Below are 26,357 nucleotides of genomic sequence, written 5' to 3' on the forward strand. Positions count from 1 at the left end.
CCGATTTAGCATTTTAGTTAGCATTAAGTTACCAATGGATACTAAATTTGTGAAAGCTAAACACTGGTTGCTTCCACAGAAGAGTGACATTTATGTTACCAAATGTTCTCTAAAGTATTGTTTGGAGATTTATATGTAGTCTGAGCGCTACTAATTCAGCCTCCAAACAAATGAAGCCTGATTTATTAGCAACACAAGCAATGACAACCCACAAACCGTATTCAAAACCATACAATGAATGGACAGACTGCAGGACTCCCCTGCTTAGTGTTCAAAAACTTTTGTTGTCATGGCTTCCTTGTAATACTATACCTTAAGATCTGTTTGGAGAAAAAGTCTACAATACAGCTCTGCTGGAGAATTTGAAAAACGACCTCAGGATCAAGGCTAATCTGCTGAAAAGAGAGTTGCTTAGTACAGCTTAAGCTCTACACAGGTGTTCAGAATTTGAGTATAGTAAACCTGAGTAGACAAGAAATATACAAACCCCACCCATTCCATCAGTTCTGTTATTCATTGCATGTGGAGGATAACTTTCAGAAGAGGAATGTTCCCAGCATTCAAAACTGCATAAAAATCCTGAATGGAGAGAACATCTCCCCTTGAGAAAATCTCCCTCCAATTGTACTTGCAGTGGAGGGAGTAATTCCCCCTCTTCACATGCTTACTATACTCAGATTCTGAATCCCTGCATGGGGTTTTATTTAACATGGATGAGAAACTTGTAGTGTTCCAGCTGTTAGATTATAACTCCACTTTTTCTGATCACTGGCTATGCATGCTGCCTTGATCTGTTGGGACTGAGAATTCAATTAGCTAAAAGGAAGCTATGACACCTATTAGTTTAGAATGCCGCATTTATCGGCTGTCTTCCACACAAAATTCAAGGTGTGCCTGCCTACTTTCAGAGACTTTTATTCTTTTGGCCTATGACCACTTCCATATGTTGTTGTACGCCTTCAAGTTGTTTCTGACTTATGGCGACCCTAAGACGAAGCTATCATGGGGTTTTCTTGGCAAGATTTGTTCAGAAGAAGTTTGCCATGGCCTTCTCCTGAGGCTGCGAGCATGTTATTTGGCCAAGATGGATTTCATGACCAAGCAGGGAATCGAACCTTGGTCTCTAGAGCTTCAGTTCAACACTCAAACCACTATGCCACACTGGCTTTTTCATCCTTGGTTCTTCTCAATTAGGCACTGAGAAACTTCTAGGAGTCCAACAGTCTATTAGGTTATTGGCTATTAAACAAGATTTTGTTGTTGTTCTTGGTGGTGTCCCCTACACTTTTAAACCACTTTCTTTCCTCAGTAGAACAAATCCAGATAGGCAGATCCTTTCAAAGTGGGCAGTTTTAACTAAGCAAGCCTACTGGGGGTTAATAACTGCATCCTAATTAGTCACCATTCTCACAATTTTCGGCTATAATTTTCTTAAGAATTTTAAAAAATTAAACAAATTGCTGTGTCAATATTAAATAGCTATTCTGTTTAATAAAGTATCACCATTTAGTGGATGTCTGATTCCCAAGTACTTGAACATACTGTATTTCAGACTCTTCCATTTAACTATGGTCTACCAGACCTCAACAACATGTTAATGGAACCATTATATTAAAGAAAATCACATCACGGACTGTGCTTGAAACCATAAAAAGAGCATAACTACTTATAAAAAAATGTATGTGGCAAGTTTTACATAGTTTAATATCCTTTTAAAAGTTATGGCAGTAAAAGATGGGATGACAAAAAGGAACTGAGATAAACTAGCAGGAATGCTAGGGGAATATATGTGATGGGCAGAGGTTAAAAAGTTCTCCCTAGCGATTCTAGAAGTTTCTGAGTGTCTCTGCACAGGTGCAGGAAAACCCATTTGTATGATTCACAGAGACTAAAAATATGAACTCTTTTTTGTTCCTTGACCTGTATCACTGAACCCAAAAGGTATCTGCTCCAATAATTAAACTCTTAAATTATCTTTTTATTGTTAATTTCTGGACCAGTTTCACAGAACTACCCCCCCCCCCCGAAATCACTGCTGTTACCCAAGACAGAAATACAAACCTTGGTGTATAGCTTACCTCACGCAAAGAAGTGGTTTCTCGTATAAAAAACATATTGATTATTCCAAGGTATTTAGTTATTTTTGCTCCAGGTATAAAAGAAAGTGGTGTCATCTTAACAACTGGCACAATGGAATTAATGCCTGATGGGCCAGAGCGGTTACGGGATTGTCCTTCTGTAAAGGGACTTGGCTTGTCAATTGATACAGCTACACATGGCAGAAAAAGAAAGAAAGAAAGAGGGCAAGGAAAAAATTACTCAAATTGACTAATATGTTAGTAGCTCCAACAGAGTAACCCTTCTGCATGGTTTCCACATAGCTTGGTGACAACATTCAGCTGCCTGTGATGCTCAGCCAAAGAAAGGAAATAATCATGCAGCACATGCAAACAAGAGACAAAAAGCTTGAATGGGATTTGTTTTGGAAGAAGAGTAGCATTCCTGCAAAAGAAAACATTAAGGCCAGCAGCTGCACATACAAATGATCAGTTATAAAGTGGAAACATAGGAGTGGGAAAGGCAGGGGGTGGTGGTTGGGAAAGGTGTCACAATTTGATAAAAAAAAATTTGCTAGAGGGAACGACAAAAGTCTACAGGGAAGAGTGTGAAAGTTGACATGGTTTCTCCAGTCCAGCATTGTGGAAATTTGGGGGAAATTCTTCAGTGGATAGCTTCCAGATAAATCACCATCTTGAGTAAATAAAGCAAAAAACAGTCATACCTGCAGGATATCCAACTATCTGAACAAAAATTAACAACTCACCACTTTCTAATTCAGTGATTACTGCCACGGAGGTCATGCAGGTGATCCTTGCATATTACGTGTTAGATCATTTGATGTATACATACACTTTCTGCCACGCTGTGTATGTATACTTTTTGTTGTACAATTTTACAAGCCTATTTATCCCCTATATATTTAATTACAATTTACCTTTGGAGCATGGAACAGTATACTCCAAAATTGGCCCAGCATTAATTTTTTTTAGTTTTTTTAAAGGAACAGACGCTGTGTGTCTGCAGCTTTCACACTCGGACACTGATTTTGCAATGCCACTACTGGGTAGAAAGCTCCACCCATTGCCACTGAGAGATCAGAACTATGCTTCCAATGATCAGAATGTGGTAGAAATGGCGGCCTACTTGTCTTAATTGATCCACGCCTTATGGTCTGAGCTTTCAGTTTAATGAATTCTATCCAGCTGTTGCATCTGTCTGCAAAGGAACTGTAATCAACTGACGTTGCTGGAAACACAGACAGAAAAACAAAAGAAAAAAACAAAGGAAAAATATGGATGATGCCCCTTTGCCCATTGTAGCTCTCCTTTTGGTGAACCAATTATTTGTGTCCAAGAGTAACTGCCTTTCAATGGAAACTGGACCTCAGTACTCTGCCCTTCAGATTGGACATACCTGGTGGGGTAGGAATTATGCATATCTGGAAATTCACCACTGGAAAAATGTGTAGATTTTATGCTATGAACACTAGTGAATTCAGATGTCTGTTTGCAGACATGGGAATACTTTGCAACTCTCTGTAATAAGAGAGGCTTGAATAGAACAGCTGTAATCTATCTAAAATGAATTGGTGCTCCTGGAGGTTTCTGGGGAGATAATTCACCTGCTTTGGTTTTGGCTAGGAAAATGATAACCACAACATGTCTAGAGGCATGAAGGGCTGTGTGTGTCCCCAAGTCTACCCTTTGCCTACCCATGATATAGGGTCACCAGTGGGGATGGCAAAGAATCAAGATCATACAAACTGTTCACTACACAAAATTCTGCAGTCTTCACAAGTGAGGGCCTTACTAACTGTGTGTTACTTGGGTTCCACATGTAAGCCCTCTATAACTGAACCCTCTATGTTAAGAGTTATAACTGTGACCCTCAGAATGTTTTTAGATATAATTGTTTAGCAATAGTTATGTTCCCAGGGCTACTGGAAGAAAAGCCACAGATGACCTCCTCCTCCCACTCTATGTGATCCTTGCTCAGTCCATACATAGCAGTCTCCTCAGAAAATGTTAAGTGCCCTATTAGATCAATGCTACCATGGGTTCTGTTTTAAAATATATCATGTATTGGATTGATCTGGGATCAAGCCTGGAGAAGTGAAATATCTTGTAGGGATGCAGTCATTCAGTGCTGTTACCATTCAATTAAAAATCATTTATATTTTAAAATAAAAATAAAATAAAATAAAACCTGGCACCAGGATGCACAAATACAGAAATGTCCATATTATTTCAACAGTCCTTAGGATGTAATGGAGCCTCCCTGACAGCACTCATATTTAAGGACATGATATGAATTTTCTAATTAACTAACTGATTTCTGGCACACATACTCTAGTCTTTGCCACTGATGGGTTAAAGTACCCATCAGTGGTACCCATAAGGCAAGAGCTCTAATGCCAGGTTGGGAGCCTCCATCATGTACGTCTTGCACCACCACCTTCAGCGTGTGCACCTGTGTTTACTGGGCCAGCTCATCAGAGCACAGGAACAGTAGTTGTTTCAAGCTCCAGTAAGATTTGTGTTTAAATATTTAGTTTAAAATCTTAGGATCTCCCCTTTTAAGAAGGGAGTAGGTATACATAAATACACTGTGTACCAATCTTTGTCCATGTTACTGAAGCCATTTTTTTAAAAAATGGTCACTGTCACAGTCAAAACTGAAGGGTTGGCTTACTGTTCTAGAAAAGAGAGCCACAATGTAAGATTCCCTTTTGTTACAATTTCTAACTACACTCAGTGTATGTAAATATATTGGATGAACATGTTCAGATTTCAATAAGCCACATCAGAGCATGCCTCCCAAGGTAACTGGTACATATTTCCTGAAAGATTAGGGTTACATCCCAAGTGTACCCCCAAATGACCCAGGAATGCATCCCCTGTTCTGGCTTATAGCTCAATTAAGGAAACTCACCTCTTTGGGCAGCTGGTATACCTGTGTGGGAACTTGCATTCTCCAGGTCCTCTAATAAGACAAAATGAATTCCACTGATGTGACATAGGTAACATTAGCTATATTGACACAAATTGTTATCTTAATGTCATTGTCCAGTGAGTCATCTAGTAGAGACAAATCTTGCTGTTGCATTCTTCTGGCTTTCAAATCACCCACCTATGTTGTACAACCTATTAACCACAAGATAATGCAGTAAATCCTGTACTACAGTCAAAATTGCTTGGGAAAGCATCTTTGAGTATCCCATATAAAATTTCATATCTATCGGTATGCACCTCTATCCTTTTGATGTAAAGATAGAGCTTAGAAAGTCAGTTTCTGACACCCTATTTAGCAACAACATTTCTAATTCTACACTAAAACTATTAAAGGAAGAAGCAAGTAATCTATGAAGCATCTACATTCATTCTTTACAACCATATAGGGGATATATGCATATATAACATCTGGGCAGCAAGTGGCATTGATGATTAACAAACCATAAGGGGAGACTAATGTTATTGCAATAGTTAAGTGACTGAGAGGCCAAAGGATTTAGTATAGAAATGATGAATAACTAATTATGGAACAAAAAACATTATAGAATAATACAACAAATTTGCAGAATAACACACCAAACTCAGGTGCACACAGACTGTAAAATCACCAACTAAGGCCAAACTAAAGATTTTGCAAAATACTTGCACAAACCTCAATGGTCCAAATATTCTCTGGTCTATGCAACTGAAGTCACTAATTTTCTTTCAAAGTCCAAGACACATATGAACAACAAAGTGGTGCTTTGCAATTAGGTTCTAACTGAAGCCTCATGTTGTCAGTAGCCTGTCCCTATTCAGTCAGGAATGTGACACACAAGCCTTCAAGCACAGAAGCAGCATTCCCTCCTTCCTTTGCTGTCCCTAAATATATTTCTAGAATGAGAATCCATTTTCTTCTATGTCACATGGTTCAAGCAGACAATCTATAGTTTGGTGATTCTAAATTCTCAAAGGTGTACCCTTTTTACAGCACAAATCTATGCCACAACTTTGCCTAATAGCACTGTAACAAAAGGGAGCCCAAACAAAGCCCTAAATACCTAATTTTAGCTGTAGGCAGGTTTTGTTTTTACATATGGTGTTGAAACTCACATTCTTTCTTGTCTCACCCAGTTGAGGTGCAGGATTTGTATAGGGCCTACACAAACATGGCACAATATTCTAACTGGGAATCTGTATAGCATACAGTGTATATAGATGGCATATCTGAGTCTATATGAATTGTGATCCAGAGATACCAACTCTATGCAGAGCATGGCCTCTAATGTACAGATAATAATAATAATAATAATAATAATAATAATAATAATAATGTATTCTCATGGAGAATGTACATTACTGAATAGAGCAAATGTCCTCAACTTGGCACTCTACAAATGTGTTCCAACTCACATAAGTCCCCAAAAGCAGGAAAGTATATCACAGGGCTCTACCCAACTTTCAGCCCTCAGCTGATTCTTATGTGCAACACACAGTTTGTACACATTGGAAACGAACAGCCAAACTCAGTCTTACTGTGCTCTCCAAGGTGCTGATCTTGCAATAGGCATCATAAAAGCAAACTTGTAGGTACAAGTGGAAGCCCATTTTATTTAATAGAATAGATTATTATATAGTTTACAGATATTAAGGTAAATTATGCTTTCATCAGATCTATTTCATATTACTGTACTGATCACTGTGGAAGCTGCAATTCTACAACACTCATTTATATTTAAGGTTGATTATCATCTTTGGATGCTGGCAGTCTAACAACTGACTCCCCCTATTATCTGAATTCTGGTCTACTCAAGACAATCTGGTGTTGAGCCCTTTGGGATTATTGCAGCACAATGTTATCACAAACCACTTGTTTTCAAAGAACTTGCTTGCTTTTAGTGAAAGATCAATGGACTGTAATTCAAGCAATCTGATAAAAGTCATGCTTGCTCAAAGAAAAGTATGATTTAACCACACTGTTGTACCTGTACAATCTGCATTACTGGCAATCATCAAATGTCATTGTTTGATGCAAAGCTGTAAACTAGGAGTGGGGAGAGGCTCAGCATCTCTCCTCTTACTTCTGTGTGAGTCTGAAAGAACATATGCAGGGAATGCTTAAGCCAATTCGCTGAGGCATGAACATGATGGGAGGGATAGGCTACTGATACATCAGCTGTGGCAGAACCCCAAAGTTCCCAGATCGGCATTTGTAATGTCATAAGGTGATAACAACAGCTGGGGTGCTCTTTCCAATCAATTAATTCTACAAACAGACTTACTATTATCTCCATGTAAGTAGAATTTGAAGACATAGCTGTGTTTGTCTGGCTCAGTACACAAAGGGTTCTTGTAGCACCTTTGAGACTGAGAAAGAAGTTGGCAGCATAAGCTTTTCTAGACTTAAGTTTACTTCATCAGATGTGTGGAGTGAAGTGCTTACGAACTTCATAGTTATAAAGATATGAATGAGCAGGATGTAGGTGTGGATAATAAGAGAAATGCAAAACTTGTTGGTATGATAATGATGTGTTCAGGTTTGGAAGAAATATATTGCCTTAAGTTAAGGTGAGTTAATGATGGAGGGGGTTATTGGAATGTAGTGTGATACTGATTTGGAACTAGAAAGGGGTCTAACCAAACAAGAATGTGATCAGGCATAAATTTTATCTGTAAATTCTGCTTGCCCTTTGGTGCCATTCCATTTACACTGGAACATGCAGATGTTTACTGAAAATATAATACATATCAATAATTACTGTGTCTGAAATTCAATGGTTCATCAATAATTATTGTGCCTGAAACTCAACTGAAATGAATAGTGAAGTTCACATAGAAGATTAAGTATAATCACAAATCACCTACAGACATTTCAAAAGCAACAATGCCAGCTAGAAATTAAAAGTCCTGCTATCTAGAAGACATGAACATGATGGAATAACTTTGAATAATAGCCTTGTGTATTTCCACACTGAACATGCTATTTGTCATTTGCTAACATGGGCACAGACTACCCTCTAAAAGAATTCAAGAAGATTCCTACTTGTAGAAAAATAAAAGTGGAAAATTGTTAATGAAGTAAAAAATAATTCTCTCCTTGTTGAACAGAAGCTGACTGCTATGACAAAGGATACAATGCTCAAATATTTGAGTGGGTGGAACCACACAGAAATGAGTAGTAGTGTGAGTTTTTCTTACAGAAGCATATTTTTGACACTAATTGCACAACCACCTCATTTGGTAAAAAGTTAGCATAATTGGTTAGGAGCGATTTGGCACATAGTTTCTTCAGAGTATCTTAAACTACTCCAGCTTAAACTGGTCTTTCAGCATCAGCTTCAGCATGCTATTGGAACTGTGGTCTAATATATCTAAAAAGCACTGGGTTAGGAAAAACAGCAGACTTCTAGAGAGTAGCTATGCTAGAGAAGCAATGTCACAAAAATGGCTATGTTAGTATACTGCAGAAAGAAAGCATGACTTTGTATTCACTTTAAAGTAAGAAATTTCTCATGGAATTTGACTTTATAGACTTGAATCCACTATCAGAAACATTAAGTGTTATCCTCAGTTGACAAGGATGTGCATAAAAAGGTAGTCTGGGATCTTAAATTAAGCTTTAAATGTATGCAAAACAAGCACAACATCTACGGTATTTACAACCGAGGTAATTAATGATTCCATAATCTGCCTTAAGTAGCATCTATATGGGACACATATTGATTGTCTCTATGAAATATTAACTTGACAGTCTTGAATGTATTGATAAGTTCCAATTCTGTAGTTTCATGATGACGTCAACCTTTAAATGTACCTTTGTTTCAGAATATATACGTTTTAACTGAGGACAGCACATCATATATCTGATGAGGTGGCAGTATGCATTTCAGTAGTTAAATGAGACAAGGGGCTAAATGCAACCAGAAATCCCAATTAGAGTAGATCCACTGACTTGTATAAGTGTAGACTTACCATTCAGAAATTGATTCAATGGGTCACTCTAGTTGGGACTAGCAACTGGATTTAGCCTATGGATCTTTAAATAAAGCAGAATCAGATATGTAATGAGGATTTGGACTTTGGTTAGAAGCACTCCTAATGGAAAGCTTCTCTGTTGCATAGGAATTAACAGTTGAAAGCCTCTCATATCACTTCATTCTTCAACAATCCAAATGAAATTGCAGGGAGAGGAGGGAGAAAATATGCTTCACCGAATAAAACTAAACATAGATTGAGTCCAACAATATGTTGAGTTCAATGGTTACAGTTATGTCTATACTGAACTGGGGCCCCTGTCTGAACAGCAAAAAACAGCAAAAAAGAAAAAACAATATCCTAAGAGACTGTCCTGAGCTTCGGTTAAACTGTAATATCCTGCCCATGTACATTACGAAAGCCTAGGACCAGCTGTGGTCACAGACTGCCCTATTCTTCCAATAGTCAAACTTGGTCTAAAATAAATGTTTTCATTCTGATAGATGAAGACAAATTTCCAAAAGTCTGAATTTCTATTTTCAGATTTCTGGGATAACAGCCACCAAAAGACTTACCTTGCATTAATTTGCCTAACGATCATCTTGTCTCACTGCAATCACAGTATAAAGTAGCAATGGATAATTATTTTCACCTCTGACTCCTTCTCATAGAGAAAAGACCTTTTTATTTACAGTTCTTCTTTCCAAGAATCCCAGAGACCATATGTTGTATTTTCAGGAATGAACTCATCCTTTTCCAAAACCCAGCTGCCTCTAAGCTACAATGTAGTGGCTATTTGGCAACTGAAAGCAGCACTGGAAGAGCAATAAAACAAGCAAAAACTGTTCCTTTCCATTTGCTCCCTTTTAAGCAACACTGTGCTATTTTAATAAAGAGACCATCCAGGTAAAGGTTTATTTGTTCCTCCTTAGGTCTCTGATGGATGACAAAGCCCTCTTTGTAGACATACCACTTACACTGTGGAGATGATGGTTGATCTACCATAAGAGAGCAAGTGAATGGAACACATAAAGATAGACATATACTGTACTCTTTTTTGCTAACCAACCTTTAGCTGGTGAGAATTGCTGAGGAGCATGAGGATCAGAAGAAAGCTCCAGTGGAAATTGTAGCTGCTCTTCATTGTCTGTAGAAGCTTGAAATGACAACAAACAAAAAGTCATGTATACCTGTTAATTTCTTGTTAAAAACAAGTTTAGACAAGCTTTTAGTTCTTTATATATTAAATAAAAGGTGCTGTAACTTGGCAGAAAGCAAAGTAGTTCTACCTGCATCTTTCTAAAAGTACTGCATCTACTGACAGCAAGTACAACCACTTCATGCAACAGAACAAGACAGGCACTGAACTTGTCTCAAGGGCAGATATTGAACTTGATCATTCTCTGGGACCCTCACAATCCTAATCTTGTGTAAATAACTTTTAAGTGATTTAGTGAGAACATCCTGTTGTGTTGTGTTCTGGATACCATCTTTAAAATTATAACCCAAGAACGTTAACTTGGAAGTTACTTTGTTTTCACACACTTCCACAATTAGCCTAACACACTCCACCTGCCTCCCTCAACATATTTGGAAAGTTCCAATAGTTCCTATAACATATGGCTCTGGCACAAGCCAATAAGAGGAAGAAGGTGCAGCTCAAGAAATCACCAGGCTTAGAGAAAACCTGATGCAGTTCTGCACAAGTAGACGTAGAAAACTAATTTCTTCTAGATAATACCATGCTAAATGAATATCTTTGCTGTAATCCCCTTCCCTCCTCCCCAGTTCTCTTAAGAAACCAGAATTATGATTTCAGGATAACTTCATTATAATTGCAGCGATTTTTGGGAAAACATTTTTCTTAGAATTAATGCATCTAATTCACCTTCAGAAGATGTGAGGATGGCCACAGGCTTAAATAGTCTTCAAATGGGACACACATATTTATGTACGAACAAGAATGGCTGTTATGGACATCCTCCATGTGTGCTATCTGTTTAGTTATGCACCATAGCAGTCTCTGACTATTTGTTAACTAGTTATAGGAAATGAAAGCACTTTGACACAAATTAAAAACCATAGATCACTTGGTCAGTTACAATCCTAGTTTCATCCTATATAGTGAAGGAATTTCTTGTTTATTAAAAAACAGCATTATTGAATCATATGCTAATCTCCTCTTCAGTGGTGTTTGGCAGATAATTAGAAGCAACAAGCTTCAATATCACAGCAGTTATCTAACCGCCAAATCAGATCATATTTATATAGTATTAAAAAGAAAGGAACTGCAAGAGTATCTAAATCTAGGCTTATATCCCTACAAAATCCTTATAAAATTAACATGTACCAAGAAAGCTTAAAATGTAACACTTTTCAGGCTAGATAAGATTAATTCTGATTTCTTAACTGTCAAAGACAACAAATAGAATTTCTGAATTGTTGATATATTTATCTTTTTTTAATACCTTATATAATATTATTTTGACCACCAACTGGGAAGTCCTTGCTCAAGTAAAAAGTCAACTGTATCTACATAGATAATTTTGATCTTCATCTCTGATTTCCCCCTTTTAATCCTGAATTTAGCTTCAATTTAACACTCCCAGTGCATATCTCATTCCCATCACTTTGCACAATGTTTTTCAATTTTTGTTGACCAGAATTCATTATGAACGTATTTTGCTCTCAATGTGTACTAGGTTTGTTATTATTGGTACAGTGGGCCCTCCCTATATGCAGGGGATCTGCCTGGACCCACCCCCTCCCGGCATATGGGGGAAAACATGTATGCTCAAACCCCATTTGTTTCAATAGGGAGCGTTTCTGCATTTGGTGCATCCTGACCATTGTTTCTGGTGGCTTAGCCTTCCGCATAAGGTTAAAGCTTCATATAGTGTGTTTGCATATGCTGTGGGCACGCCGTATAATTCTCTAAATTCCCAATAATCTTTTTTGTAATACATCCCATTTGCCTAGGGTTCACTTGCTTCAGACGAGACAATGTCCACTTCCTTGGGGAAAGAGAAGAACTTTCTTCAGTAATCATTTTGAGCACATTAAGGATTGCATGCTGCTTTGTGAGACTTATGAGACAAGGTCTATGAACGATCATTAGCAATGATAAATAAACTGAAACTCATATTTAAGGTGCAACTGTTGCAGGGGGGTGGGGATAATACTACCTCTGGGGGTGAAGTTGTCGTTTTCATGCCTTGCTGTGAGACTCTCTGATTTTGTAACATTACAGCCTTATCAACTGTTCCTGGAATTTCCCAAATGGATGCTGGGTAGCAAGATCAATTTTAGAAAAATTTCTATAAGCCAAGACTGAATGTACTTAGTACCAGTTTTTAAGCCATGGAATTATTGAACGATTATAATCCAAACATGGAGAAATTACTTTTTTTTTTTACAATTCCCAAAATCCCCAGCCAAAGTATCTTTATTGACAATAGCATTCTCAGACCTGTAATCTAAAAAGTAAGTTTTTCAAGCTTTAATTAGAATCCATGGAGGCAGGATACACAAATGTGTGATAACTTGACTTTCACGGGGACTTCTGAAACATCCACATTGCATATGCATTTAGTGCCTGCAAGAACTAGCAAAAATTAAATCTATTTCTGAATAAAAACTACTTACAAAAAAGATGAAATATATTAAATTATGAAACTATGTTTATGTCACTTAGTGATGCCCTTTTAGAACTCCTGAAAAGAAAACTGCATCCAAAGACAACAGTCACAATTTGCAATTATGGTACCCATTATTAGCCAAAGTTGATTGTTTCACATTCTTTAATATGTTTACCTCTTTGTACTGTTTTCTCTGCAGGTATTTTGGCCGTCTGTAAAGCTTGGTGTTTGTCAAAAGTTATTGCAACTGCAGTGACAGTGACCTATAATTACAAACACAAACGTTTTCGCTTATATTTTTCACATTTATTTAAAAATCCAAAATTAATCTAACCTGCTCAATAAGGATGTGCACACACAGTTCACACACAAGTTACTCAATGAACATTTTTCTTGTTTTTTTAAATTTGCCAGTGACATTTTTGCTAACATTAAATGAAAGAAAAGTCTGTCAAGTAATGACTTGTCATAACCCAATCTGGTTGTAACCAGACCAAACTAGGTACACAATTATCCCAATGAAATCAATGGGATTTATATTAGTCATGACTAAACTTGCCTCTCTTGGGGCATGAAATGTGATCTTTCAACATAAACAGTGTTGTTAATTTATTGCAGAGTGATTAGAAATAGAGACACTTGTTTCTGTGCTAAGGAACGAACATTAGATAAATTACTTTTGGGGGTAATGATGACTTATATAGTTACAGTAATCTGATAAAATCTGAATATGAGAAAATATTTATGCAAGAATATATGTGTGTGTGTGTGTGTGTGTGTGTGTGTGTGTGTGTGTGTGTAAACACAGTAGGTTTTGCCAGCACTTCCTACAATAGATTTAAAAAGAAGTAAAGCAATTCCAATAGACAACATTTTTTAAAAATAAAACATGATTTGGGGGGTTGGATTGGATGGCCCTTGTGGTCTCTTTCCAACTCTATGATTCTATGACTTCATCATACTTTAGGTGGTAGACTAATAAACAAACAAGGATGCAGGCATGCCTGTAATTCACATGGCTTTAAAGTGTTCACAGAATGATCACAAATAATTCATTTAAAAATGAAATGGCAAAGGACATAGGCACTGTTTGGCATATGCAAGACACAAATTAAGCAAGACAATCTATCTCTGGGACTTTGTTGTATAGTAAATGGCAACATCTTATCAGTCTCCTTAGCGTAATCGTATCTCTATTTAATAAGTAGACTAACTTTTAAAAAAACATAGTCAAAACTGTGAAGCTAGGAAGCTTTCAGAAAACTTGTCTAGTTTGAATAGTTTACTTTTCCAAAGTCTGATCACATGACAGCATAACTTGAAAGACTACAGAATTCACAGATGTATATCTAATTTTTAGCCTGAGCTAGACTAGACTGATTTAATGGAAATTTAGTAAATCAAAATTTACACATGTTCCACTGGCTCAATGGATCTAGTCTAGTCTAAATTGGATTTAGCATAAAAAGACAAAAGAACGAGACTACCTGAATTATTTCATCCTCTGGAAGAGCAACTGTAAAATTCACATGGCACAGGCAACAAGGAATCATAGACCGAAGTTTGAAATATAGGCTCTGTTGAATACAAAATAGCAATATATATATAATTTATGTGTATATTCTAAAGTGGGAAAAGGTCCATAGGAGGTGTGACTCAGGGAGATGGGTTATGTTTATCACATAGAAGACAAGGTTAAGGAGTGACATGATAGGCAAGTCTAAATTATCTGAAGGGAAGTCACATTGAGGCCAGAGCAAGCTTGTTTCCTACTTCTCTACAGACTAGGACATGGAGCAATGGATTCAAGCTACAGGAAAAGAGATTCACACTAAATGTTAGAAGAACTTCCCGATGGTAAGGACTGTTCTGACAGTGGAACATGGTGCCCCAGTTTGTGGTGGAGCTTCCTTCTTTGGAGATTTTTAAACAGAGGCTGGATGCCCATCTGTCAGGATGCTTTGATTTTGTCTTCTTACATGGCAGGGAATTGGACTGGATGGGCCCTTGCAGTCTCTTCCAGCTCTGATTCTAAGGTTCTGGACTTCATTTCTTTGCAGTCTGCCATTATCTTAACCTCAGTGGTAGCTATAGCCTCTCAGGTCAGTGGAGCAGTGAACCTATTTGCAGGTTTTGGCTTACTTAAAAGGGTCTTCCACAGTGCTAAAAACCACAATGCTGAGCATATTCAGGAACTGGGTTTAGTATCTTACAGAGATTTATCTGAAATACGGTAAAACATGGAATAGATTCACCACTTCACTATTCCACTGCTTCAGTTATTTCAGTGTGAGCAGACTATCTATGATTTTATTATGTGTGCATGAGTCATTTTTAGTATACTGCTTCTGACACAATGTTTGGATCTAACTCTGTTATGGCGGTATTATAAATATCAAAGAGGAAGTTTAATTCTACTTAAAGGAGACAGTAAAACTAATTTAAAAAGCATTTAGGGATCAACCCATAATCTTGCTAATTATGATGTAGTTGTCAAACATTATCTTTACGCATAATGAATCTATTGCTGTGCTTCAACTGAATAAGAAATCATCCATCTCTGCCAGAGGTGCTGAGCCACTGTTGGATTTGTATACTGTCATCTGTTTTATGGATTGCATTTTGGGGGGAAATAGCCAGTGCATTTTTAAGTACAAAAAAGGGCAGGGGCATGGTTTGTTTTGCCACATTTACAGCTGCCAAAGATGACTACAGCCCTCTCTCCATTCTCGTGGACTTGTGATCTGTGCCCCTTGATTATCCACGATGGATGAACAGAAGGAGTTAAAATGGGGCATGCCCCCAAGGCACATGTTTGCACGCCCCCACAGGAGTGTGCCTCCATTAAAGCCAACAGGGCTTGGACTCTGTTTTCCATTTTCCGGGGGAGAGGGTCCAGAACAGATCCCCCATGAAAACAGAAGGGGGACTGTAATTGATCATGTATACTAACATATGCCCATAATCTGACAACCTGAGTCTATGAACATACCACATATGAATGGATAGATTCAGATTTACTTAAACAGGAATAACATATAATATCTATATATCATATGTTGGGATCTAAAGTTGGAACGGGTGCACAACACTTGGTTCATGGCAGTATCCATTTCCCCCTCTAATATCATTTTATATAATCTAGTCCACAAATTGCTACAAACAGAAATGAAGAGAAACATGAAAAAGATACAGACACCTCACATAAATGGATTCTTTAACTTTTTTTTAAAGAAACTGTTTCAGCAATCATCTTCTTACCTTCAGCAAATTCTCACAGAGATCATTAAAGGTCTTGTTGAGTGTTTGATTTGTTAGGGCAATGTTGGTAAGACGGGAGACTCTCACCGATGTGAACATCTGAGGGGAAAAGAATAACTTCAAAATGCTTGTTTTTAGGCTTAAACAGAGTTTTACTACAGTCTAGATTTCTAACCTAGAAATGGTAATAAGATGAAGAAAAATGTTTTATACGTTAATGCAAAAGAGAACATGTGTATTGTACTTAATAACTATTTAATATTCTGTATTATTAAAAAAAAGTGCACCCCAGTGACTGCAAGGCAAACAGATTTGTGTCATATATTTGTATATTAAGGTGAGAGTAGATACTTTGGGAAGGAGGGCAGACTGGTCATATAGTTTTCAATTCAGAATATATAGCTGGCTCTACAGAACTATGAACTGAAGGAGGGAAAATCATTAGCACTGCTGTATATGGTGCTATAATAATGATGAACACTGAGGAAAGACCCTGTGGGATGACAATTTGTCTGTCCGAGGATATGATGTTTAGTCTGTTCAGACTACACTGCCTCTGAAGACCAGATCAGTAGAGGAAGAACACACATAGATAGTAGTATCCTACAGACCCAGTTGGGATATCTTCTGGATGAAGTGGACAAAAACAACCATTACATATTATTAAGCTTTATTTATATAGCGCTGTAAATTTACACAGCACTGTACATATTATAATGGGGAGGAGGAAGTTATAAAAGATAGCTGCTAGAATATGAACTGGGGCTGGTTGTTGAGATGTACACCACTGATGTTGAATCAACTCCATCTGCCTCTCAATATTTTGAACAAAGTTTGAACAAATTTCAATTTATATATGAATTTCCATAAAACTTAGAACCAAGATAGGCAAGCCACACTTGCTCTCACATCAACCTGTCCGTGCTCTTACAAACACCCTTACTATCTGCAGGGAGGAGACTGTCTACTAGGGAAAAGACAGGCTCAGCTAAAGAGATCCAGCTGTGGAATATTCACATGAGGATGGGCTGCCTGTGCCTCCACCGTTATATCAATAATGTCAGGCAAAGACTCTCCTAAACCAGCCTTTTATGTTTTACCTGTTTTATGTTGCTTTTGACCAGTGGAATCTACCCTTTTATGTTGTGTAGAGAAATCTTATAGCACCCTAGAGACGAACTGAGAGAAAGAATTTGGCATCTGAGGAAAAATACTTTAGTCTGCAAAAGCTAATGCTGCCAACTACTTTCTGTCAGTTAGTCTCTAGGGTGCTACAAGATCTCTCTACATTCTACAAACTAGCATAGCTATATCTTTGAACGCTACCTATTATGTTATGCTTTACTATTTTCTTTGCATCTAGTAAACACCAATCAATTAAGAAAGCATATAACAGTGCACATACTATAAATATAAAAAAAAGTTTTTAGCAGTCTTCATACTTTTGCTCATGCAACACATCCAATATTTTTTGGGGAAAAACCCTTCTAAGAGTAAAGGGGCAAGTATAGATTCAATTCCCTGTTTCTCCACTGGATCATAACACTTTAAAGATCTGATAGGAATTGAGGATACGGCTAATTTCTCTGTGTCAGAAAAGTTATATGGATAATTGTTTTTATGAATATGAAACACTGAATCAATGAAGCCTAAAAAGAACACTAAGATCCTAAGCACTGTACATGTAAATATAAAAAAAGAAGAAAAGAATTTCTGCTTTCTCCTTGTTTTGCTTCTTAATTTGAAAATTTAAATATATTACAGCCACTGTACCTGTATATCTGAAGTCCAGTTATTTATACCAGGCATAATTTCTGTGTTACAGCTATAAAAACCTACCAAAAGATACAGACCAATTTGTTAATGTTAGAAAACACCAAACAGTGCTCTGCATTATTCTCAGTTTTCAGGTTTTATGCAGTCAGATATACAGTATGTATTAGCATAATAAATGAAAAACATATTGAAACTTAAACCAGACAAGACAGAGGTGCTCCAGGTCAGTTGGAAGGCAGATTGGGGAATAGGGATCCAGCCTGTGTTAGATAGGGTCCCACTCCCCCTGAAGACACAGGTTCACAGTTTGGGGGTACTCCTGGATTCAGCTTTGAACCTGGAGGCCCAGGTCTCTGCTGTGACCAGGAGTGCTTTCACACATTTAAAACTTGTACGCCAGCTGCGCCCATTCCTTGAGAAACAAGATCTGGCCACGTGGTACATGCGTTGGTTACATCACTTTTGGACTACTGTAATGGGCTCTACATGGGGCTGCCTTTGAAAAGGGTTCGGAAAATTCAGCAGGTTCAAAGAGCTGCTGCCAGGCTGTTAACAGGGGCAGATTACAGAGATCATACAACGCCCCTGTTGAAACAGCTTCTTTGGCTACTAGTTTGTATCCGGGCACAATTCAAGGTGCTGCTTATTACCTATAAAGCCCTACATGGCTCAGGTCCACACTATTTGGCAGACCTTTTCTCCTGGTATGAACTGGCCCGGACTGTGAGATCCTCTGGAGATGCCCTTCTCTCCGTCCCAACACCATCACAAACACGGTTGGTGGGGACGCGAGGGAGGGCCTTCTCGGTGGCTGCCACTAGACTCTGGAACTCCTTGCCCAGGGAGATCCAAATGGCTCCCTCCTTGATGGCCTTCCGCCAGCAGGTGAAGACCTACCTGTTCACACAGGCGTTTAAGGAATTGCTGTAAGGACAGGCTGGGATGCTGGACCATTTTAAAGATTTGTTACAGTTTTTCTTCCTCTTATTTATATTTTTTTTTCTTTTTAAAATATGTTTTATTCTTTTAATAACTATCTGTTTTAATATTGTAATAATTTAATTCCTTTTTAATGTACTTATTATTATTATAATTATTATTAATTTTTTTATGTTTTTAATTGTACTGTTTTTAATGCAGTGAAGCTGCTCTAAGTCCCAGTCCTGGGAAAAGAGCAGGATACATATAAATATAATAAATAAATAAATTTAAAAATACATTAATAAATGTTCTCCATAAACTTGTTAATTTTCTTTTTAAAATGTACAGAATGTTTCCAGGGATTACATCTCCTCACAATTAAAAATATGTACTTTATACAACAGTGTAAGAAAACAAGTAAAGTATGGTATGATCTACTGATCTCCGGCTTTTCAGATTCAGAGGATCAGAAAGAAAGGCTTGTAAAAATCAGTTGTTTATTTTGGGTGATTGGTCAGCATAATTTCAGAGGAGGAAAGGTTTCCTATTCTTTGCCTTTATAAAAAGGAATTCTAGTTTTCATGACTGAAGAGAGAAAGTCATCAAAATATTCTTCTAATAAAGATTTCCGAGCTACATTTCTCACTATAGATTCCACAATGATAAACAACCACAAGGGATATTTCTGACAGGTGGAGTCACAAATATACTACCTACTATGAAAATCAGGAAAGAGAAAACCACTGAAACTTCTTCCCCCATAGGGAAGAAGTTGGTTACTGGAAGAAGAGATACAGAGGGAAATAACAGAAGAATTATATGGCTGGTTGATAAGAAATCCTAGACAATTGAAAAACAAACAAAGGACAGATGGTAGAAGACCTAAACTGGAGAAATACAGTTAGGCAACAAAATGAACTAAGGCCCAAAACAGACAGGCAGATTGGGGGGGGGGGGGGCTTCTGGTCACTACAGGGGCATGGCTTTTACACAACGCATGCCCTTGGATCTCTCAGAAACTGCCCCAAGGTGGCCTAAAACCAGCCCCAAAAGGAGCGGTTCCTATTTGGGGCTATGAGAGGAGGCACCCTTGGGGTTGTGGCATGTGTTTGACACAGACCCAGGGTGATCGGGCTAGGAGTGGATTCTAGCCACTCCTTCCTGCTCATCTGCTTCAGCCCTAATATGAACTAATAATAAACTAACATAAGTTAGGGACCGTTTGTGTACACTAATAATCTAAGGCAATGCACTTTATAATATGTCATAAAGTAATAAAAATTTAAAGGAGTATACGTAGTTTATTTTAATAATTGAATCAAGTAAAACAATTGTATATTTGACAATGATATGCCTCCCCCACTTCTTGTTGCTGTTAACATAACTGATTGAAATACTCTCTTTTCCTGACTCCTGTAGTTATTAATATAACTAATAGAAATCTTTCTTCTCTCATTGCTGACCTAAAGGACAGTTCAACTGGATAGTTGTTTATTAACCTGTGGATTGTTATTAAAACTAGAGTTCACTAAAAACCTGCATATGCAATGGATACCTTTGCAGTGTCTAAGACAGTGCAAAGTACAGTGTTCAGTGTATTTGAAGCTAAGAACATTGAGATTAGAACAGAAGTGGACCAACTGTGGCCCTCCAGATTTTGCTGGACTGCAACTCCTAACACTCCTTCCTACTGGCTATGTTGGCTAGTACAGCAAAGAGTTGAAGTCCTACAACTTTTGGAGAGCCACATTTTGCCTATAGCATAAGTAGGAGGGAATGAGCAGAGTCCAAAAGACGAGCCCCTTGAAATCTGACTACATCCTGCCTAATCCAGAATCTTTCCAAATGCCTCCAGGCAGCCCACAAACACGGTTTGAAGGCAACAGTCGTCCTTTGTGCTTGATACCAGTAACTGGTATGCTACCTCTGACTATTGAGAGAATTATTGAGAGAATTGTTCTCCATGAATTAATCCAACCCCCCTTTTAATCTAATGACAGTGAATGCCAGAAATTAAATGTGCAAGTAATTACCTATTTAGAACCTTCCACCATTCAGTTCCACTAAATGACTCCAAATGCTGACATTTTTCTATACAAGAATGGAGATGGAAAATGAAAAATAAGATAAGATGTAATACAACAAGGGATGGTTTCTGTCTCTTCATCTATATTTAATTTATATATAATTAACACAGTATTTCCCTAGAATTTCCTTGACTCCACTCCTGCTTAAGTTAAGAAGTAGGAAGAAATGAAAAGATTCACTGTCAAGAATCTTCTTTCCCCTTACAGGGATCATGCAGCCCTCCAAATGTTGTTGGACTACAAATTCCAGCAGCAATAGCTAGGATAGATGCCGGTAAGGAATGCAGTCCAGCAATGGAGGGATACATGATGCCTATGTCTGCACTAAAGGAAAAAAATAGCAATAGCAAGTACATTTCTATACTATTTATTAGTCCACTTAAGCACTCCCTAAGTGGTTTACAAAGTGTAAGCGAATTGCCCCCAACAGTCTGGGTACTCATTTTAGCCACCTCAGAAGGATGCAAACCTGAGTCGAGCTTGAGTCCTTCACTGGTATTGAACTCACAACCTTATGGTTTGTGAGTGAGTGACTGCAGTACAGGCATTTAACCACTGCGCCACCAGGGCTCTGATCTACAGCAACAGTATTCCTGTTTAGGGTTCTCGACAGAAAGCCAGTCATACCCTCTTCCTGCATACTGCATTCTATTTCCCCCCTCCCTCTGTGCCATTCTGTCACCCACACCAATAACCTAGCTCCATGTTCCCTTAATCCTCAATAAGCCACCTTGGCTATTTCCATGAGGTTTTCCCTCAATTTTTCTGTAAGTCTTAGGGCTCCCTCCTGCTTGATAACAGCACTCAGTCATGCTTGACTGATACCATTTTGGCTATACAAGAATCAGCACTTGTAAAATGAATACATAATTAATGCAGGATATAGTTTGGCAGTAAAGCTCACTGTCTTCTTTGCATGCAGAACTTTCCTGCTTATCTCCAGTAAAAAAGAATACAATTTAGATGAGCTAACCAAGGCCTAGGAGAGGGGATGATACCTAACCATAGTAGGTATCATATGACTTAGATAATAATGGTCTGAAAATTATTCAGAACATCATTCATGGTAGAATACAGTGGTTCCCCACAATGCCACTTTTATTTGTTACTAGTATGGGCTTTGTAAGGGGTTTGAACCTGGAACTGCATAGTTGAGGCTGCACCCCAGTCTAGTCAGCTATACTCAAGTAACTTTACTGTAACTATACTCCAGTATCAGAGTCCCTCACTGGCATACATTATGAAGGCTTTTATCTTTGGCAGACTAAAAGATGTTTAATTTGTGGTGGCAGCATGAAAAGATTTGGCTCCTGAGATGTGTATTTATTTTATAAAGCTGCAGAAGTTGTAAGCACCAGAACAGAAAATAGAGCTAACCTAGGGGCCAATCATGCAAAGCCTTACAATGAGAAGATTCGTCCCATTAACAAAATCTGGGTCAGGCCTCAAAGTATATTAGACAAGAGTTAATCCTGGCTGTTTTAACTCATTACTGACACTATGGACATAGAATCATAGAATCACATGAGTGCATGAACTACAGCAGTGTGTGTCCATCATGAATAATTTCATTCTGAGGTAAATGTTCACACAACTCTGAAAGGCATAATGTTTAATGTTAGATTGCAGTGCAGCACTGAGAAATCCTGAAACCATTTGTTTCATACTATAATCTGATAAGAGAAGACCATGTTTTTAAGGACGGTGCAAATTTGGTCTTTCAGCCTTAATCTCAATATGATACCAGACCCAGAGAAGAAGTGCCACAGAGATAGGACTAATTATTTCAGAGTATAGCCTTCTGCAATTTGGGAACGGATGGTACCTAAAGAACCCGATTAGGTAAACACTGAACATGCATTCCAGTGGAGTTAGTGTCAAAAACAAAACAAAACAAAACAAAACAGGTCACATCCATACCAAAGAACTAATCTGAATCATCAACTAGCATTTTGGGTTAAAATAAGGAGCCAAACTAAAGCTGAAAACCAGTGGAGTGAGAACAGATTCCCTGGCAAAAGAAGAAATATTAAGGCAGAAGTTAAAATGGAAGTCAATTAAAATAGCAGTTCTGAATCCAAAAGATGGCTCTTCAAAGCAAGCCCCATGGTTATAAAAAGAGTTTCACTTTGTAGCCTCACGAATCAGAAATATCTAGAAATCTCTCTCTAATAGCAAAATTATGTTCTCTTCTCCTCTTCCAAGTTTTGCAGAATTATTGCTTTGATTTCTTATTCAAGCAATTCCACGTTTTTCTCAAGATGTGAACATGAGGTTTTGCATTTATTGCACATAATTTTCATTTAAATCTAAATCCATCACATGAGATCCATCCTTTCTTATAGTTTGAAAGGTCCCAGATGGCAGGAATATAGTTAACATGGTATGGCACAAAGGAAAATACATGCAGATCGAGAGAAGCATTTTACTCAACCATTCTCTCTTATGCCAAAGTGTTATTAGGTATCAGAGATGCAACAAACCAGAAGCACTTTTCAGAGACTAGAATGAAGAGTAATTCTTTATGTAAGCATTGTAAAGAGAAGTTATAAATTTAGATTTATTTATTTTTCATGGCTGAAGTCTGGTTGGGAAACAATGGAGATGTATGCATTTTTACAGTGCCCCATGCCAGGCACCACTAAAACATAGTCAATGTCACGTTTGAATCGTGCCATTATCTCTGAACCTCAAACTCTTCATCAGCAGCAGGATAGCAATTCTAGTGTACATAATGGAATTCTTATAAAGAGAGTAATATGAACGCTGAAAAAGGACATTATTAAACGTGGATGTATTCCTAATTCAGAAGATAGAATTGGTTTAGATACAGAGCCACTATAGAAGCACAGTGCATTTTGCTTTATCCAAATGTCAGTCCAACACACAGAAGCACTTACACTGGGCCCTTAGTATCTGCTGGGGTTTGGTTCCAGGACCCCTCATGGATACCAAAATCCATGGGCATACAAGTTCTATTAAATACAACAGTGTACTAAGATGGTATCCCTTCTATAAAACAACAAAATCGGGGGTTTTTTTTGGGGGGGGGGGAGGAATTGTGAATATTGTCAAACCAGTTGACTAAATCTATGGATGCAGAATCCATGGATACAGAAGGCCAACAGTAGATCTGACTGGCTTGTGTCCAATATTTATGATTTAGTAAGGTATTACTATCCCACCTTTTTCATAGTGCAGGACCACGGTGTCTTATAACACAGATTAAAACAGAATACAGTTAAAAATCAAATCAGACTCATTAAAAAAACTATCAAATAAACTATCATATTAAAAACAAGACTGAAAAGTTTAAATTCATTTAATTCATAACAAACGGAGGGGGGGGGGGAGGAATCACACCAGCCCTCATTAAAAAGTATTTTTCAAAAACAAAAAAGTTAAAGAGGAAAAGCCTGTCTAAATAAAAACCTCTTTGCCTCCTGTTGGAAGACAAGAGGAGTAATAGCGAGTTCAGCCTAATGTGGGAGAGAGTTGCACACCATGGAAGAAGCCACCAAGAAGGCCCTCTCCTGTGGCCTCACTGAACAGTGCTGCGACAGCAGTGGAACCAAGAGCAAGCCTCTTAGTGTGCTTGGTGGGACTGTGATAAAGCTATGAATCCCACTACAAATAGAAATGTTAATGTAGTCCTTTCAAATACAATTGTGGTCTAAAGCAGTTTGAGACCACTTTAACTAACGTAACTCAGTGCTGGTGAATAATAATAATAATAATAATAATAATAATAATAATAATAATAATAATAATAATAATAATATTTCTCGCTTCTCCCTTCGGATCAAAGCGGGATTACAAGTAAAAACGTCATAAAATACATATAATTCGAAATACATTAATCAAAAGAAGAATCCTGTGGCACCAAAGCTCTCTGACAGAGACAGCTAAATGTCTCACAAAACTACAGTTCCCAGAATTCTTTAGCATTGAACCAGGACAGTTAAAGCGATCTCAAACTGGATATTTCTGGAACATGTACTGGACCTGTAAGGACTATACCCGAAATTATGATACTGGGTAAAAGTAAATGTACATGATTATTTTGCATCATAAAAAGAAATATCAAATTATATTCACTGAATATTTTATATAGTTAGAAATTTTTAAAATACACACACAGCATTTTACAATACCTGAAGGTGGTGGGACATCGGTCAATAATGAATGAACATCCTCCATTGCATCTGTATCATCAATCTGAAAAAAAAAATAATAACGGAAAATATTTGCAACAGAAAAATTCTTCCTCTGCGGCAAATGTTGTGTGGCAATTATATTAACTGAAAACAAAGGACTTTTGAAGAACTTTTGAAGTGTAGTTGATTCCTTCAACTGAGCTCAAATTATCACCACAGCTAAATTCACCCCTGGAAAAAAATCTACTACAGTTTTAATACAATAATATAATAATAATAAGACTTTATTTATATACCGCTTTTCCCTAGTGGTACAAGTAGCTCCCAATTATAATAAAGCATATTTGTAATATCAATACGTTTCTATCATAGACAATTGGGAGAGCATAAAGCGAGCAATCTTTCATAAAGCCACGTAACATTCTTATGCCACCAGGCTTTCACACACTGACAATGGTTGGACTTTAAATGCTCTGTAAAGTTTGTATAGAGTGTTGTATAGAGTTTGGATTATATTTTAGGAAGAACTTCCTGACAGTAAGGGCTGTTTGACAGTAGAACAAACTTTCCCAGAGAGTGGTGGAGTCTCCTTCCTTGGAGGTCTTCTGGATGCCCATCTCTCAGGGATGCTTTGATTGAAATTTCCTGCATGGCAGGGGGTTGGACTGGATGGCCCTTGCGGTCTCTTCCAACTCTATGATTCTACGATTTAAATTTTAATGTGTAATGTTTTAAACTCTTTTTAAAAAATGTATACTTTGAATCTACATTTTAATGCTTTATACTGTTTTTAACTTGTACAGTTTTAGATTTTGTTAGTTGCTGTGAGTCCCTATACTGGGAGAAAGGTGGGATATAAATAAATATTATAATAATATACATTTTATTAGAGCAAAACCCACTGTTCTATCATTTGTATCTGACATACCTGTATATTTCTCTTCCCTTCATAACAGTGAAAAGGAAGATATGACCTGACAGATGTTACTCAACTATAATCCGCATCCTCTTTCACTATGGCTATGTTGGTAAAGGCTGGTGGGAGTCACAGTCCAGTGTCTGAACAGTTACCTACTCCTTACCCCATTTAATTTAACTCTTCAAAAGGCATACAGAAATATGAACTGCACAGAAACAGAATGTACCTCCAAAACAAAAGCATCCTTCTTTCCATGTGAGAGATCCAATTCTGCAGTTTCATCAGAACTTTCAGACTGAGATCTTAGCAGCTTAGTGCGGGGCCTTGGTTCTGGAATGGGAGAACCTATGATTTCTTCAGATACCTCCTACCCAGAAAAATGATACAAAAATAAAGTTAGCATCTCAATTCACATGTATTAAATCTCACATATATTCTTTAAATGTCTTGCTACTGCCAAAACCTTTCATCAACAGAAAGAGTACAGACTCTTCTGTCTGTCCCTGTATTTAACAATTGGCTGAATACCTGTTAGAATCATTCTACTCCAAGTACTTCTTCAACCTGTAGTT

At 37.6% G+C, this 26,357-nt stretch overlaps 1 protein-coding gene across 29 annotated transcripts in view; it reads right to left on the minus strand.

Moving 5' to 3' along the window:
• The window catches only part of C2CD5 (C2 calcium dependent domain containing 5), a 95,311-nt gene that overhangs the window by 2,675 nt on the left and 66,279 nt on the right, over positions 1 to 26,357 (minus strand). For 20 of the 29 annotated variants that reach the window (XM_042470434.1, XM_042470445.1, XM_042470432.1 and 17 more), the window contains 10 exons: positions 26,012 to 26,152; positions 24,864 to 24,927; positions 17,699 to 17,760; positions 15,926 to 16,024; positions 14,152 to 14,241; positions 12,840 to 12,927; positions 10,096 to 10,182; positions 4,993 to 5,043; positions 3,205 to 3,306; positions 2,079 to 2,269 (listed from right to left, as the gene is read on the minus strand). In XM_042470434.1, the coding sequence (XP_042326368.1) occupies positions 2,079 to 2,269; positions 3,205 to 3,306; positions 4,993 to 5,043; positions 10,096 to 10,182; positions 12,840 to 12,927; positions 14,152 to 14,241; positions 15,926 to 16,024; positions 17,699 to 17,760; positions 24,864 to 24,927; positions 26,012 to 26,152 (975 nt within the window). Of the gene's footprint in view, positions 1 to 312; positions 396 to 2,078; positions 2,270 to 3,204; positions 3,307 to 4,992; positions 5,044 to 10,095; positions 10,183 to 12,839; positions 12,928 to 14,151; positions 14,242 to 15,925; positions 16,025 to 17,698; positions 17,761 to 24,863; positions 24,928 to 26,011; positions 26,153 to 26,357 lie in introns of all 29 variants that reach the window. The other 9 variants (XM_042470441.1, XM_042470457.1, XM_042470459.1 and 6 more) reach the window with 4 other exon arrangements.

This window comes from Sceloporus undulatus, chromosome 5, assembly GCF_019175285.1.
Source record: "Sceloporus undulatus isolate JIND9_A2432 ecotype Alabama chromosome 5, SceUnd_v1.1, whole genome shotgun sequence".
Taxonomy (NCBI): domain Eukaryota; kingdom Metazoa; phylum Chordata; class Lepidosauria; order Squamata; family Phrynosomatidae; genus Sceloporus; species Sceloporus undulatus.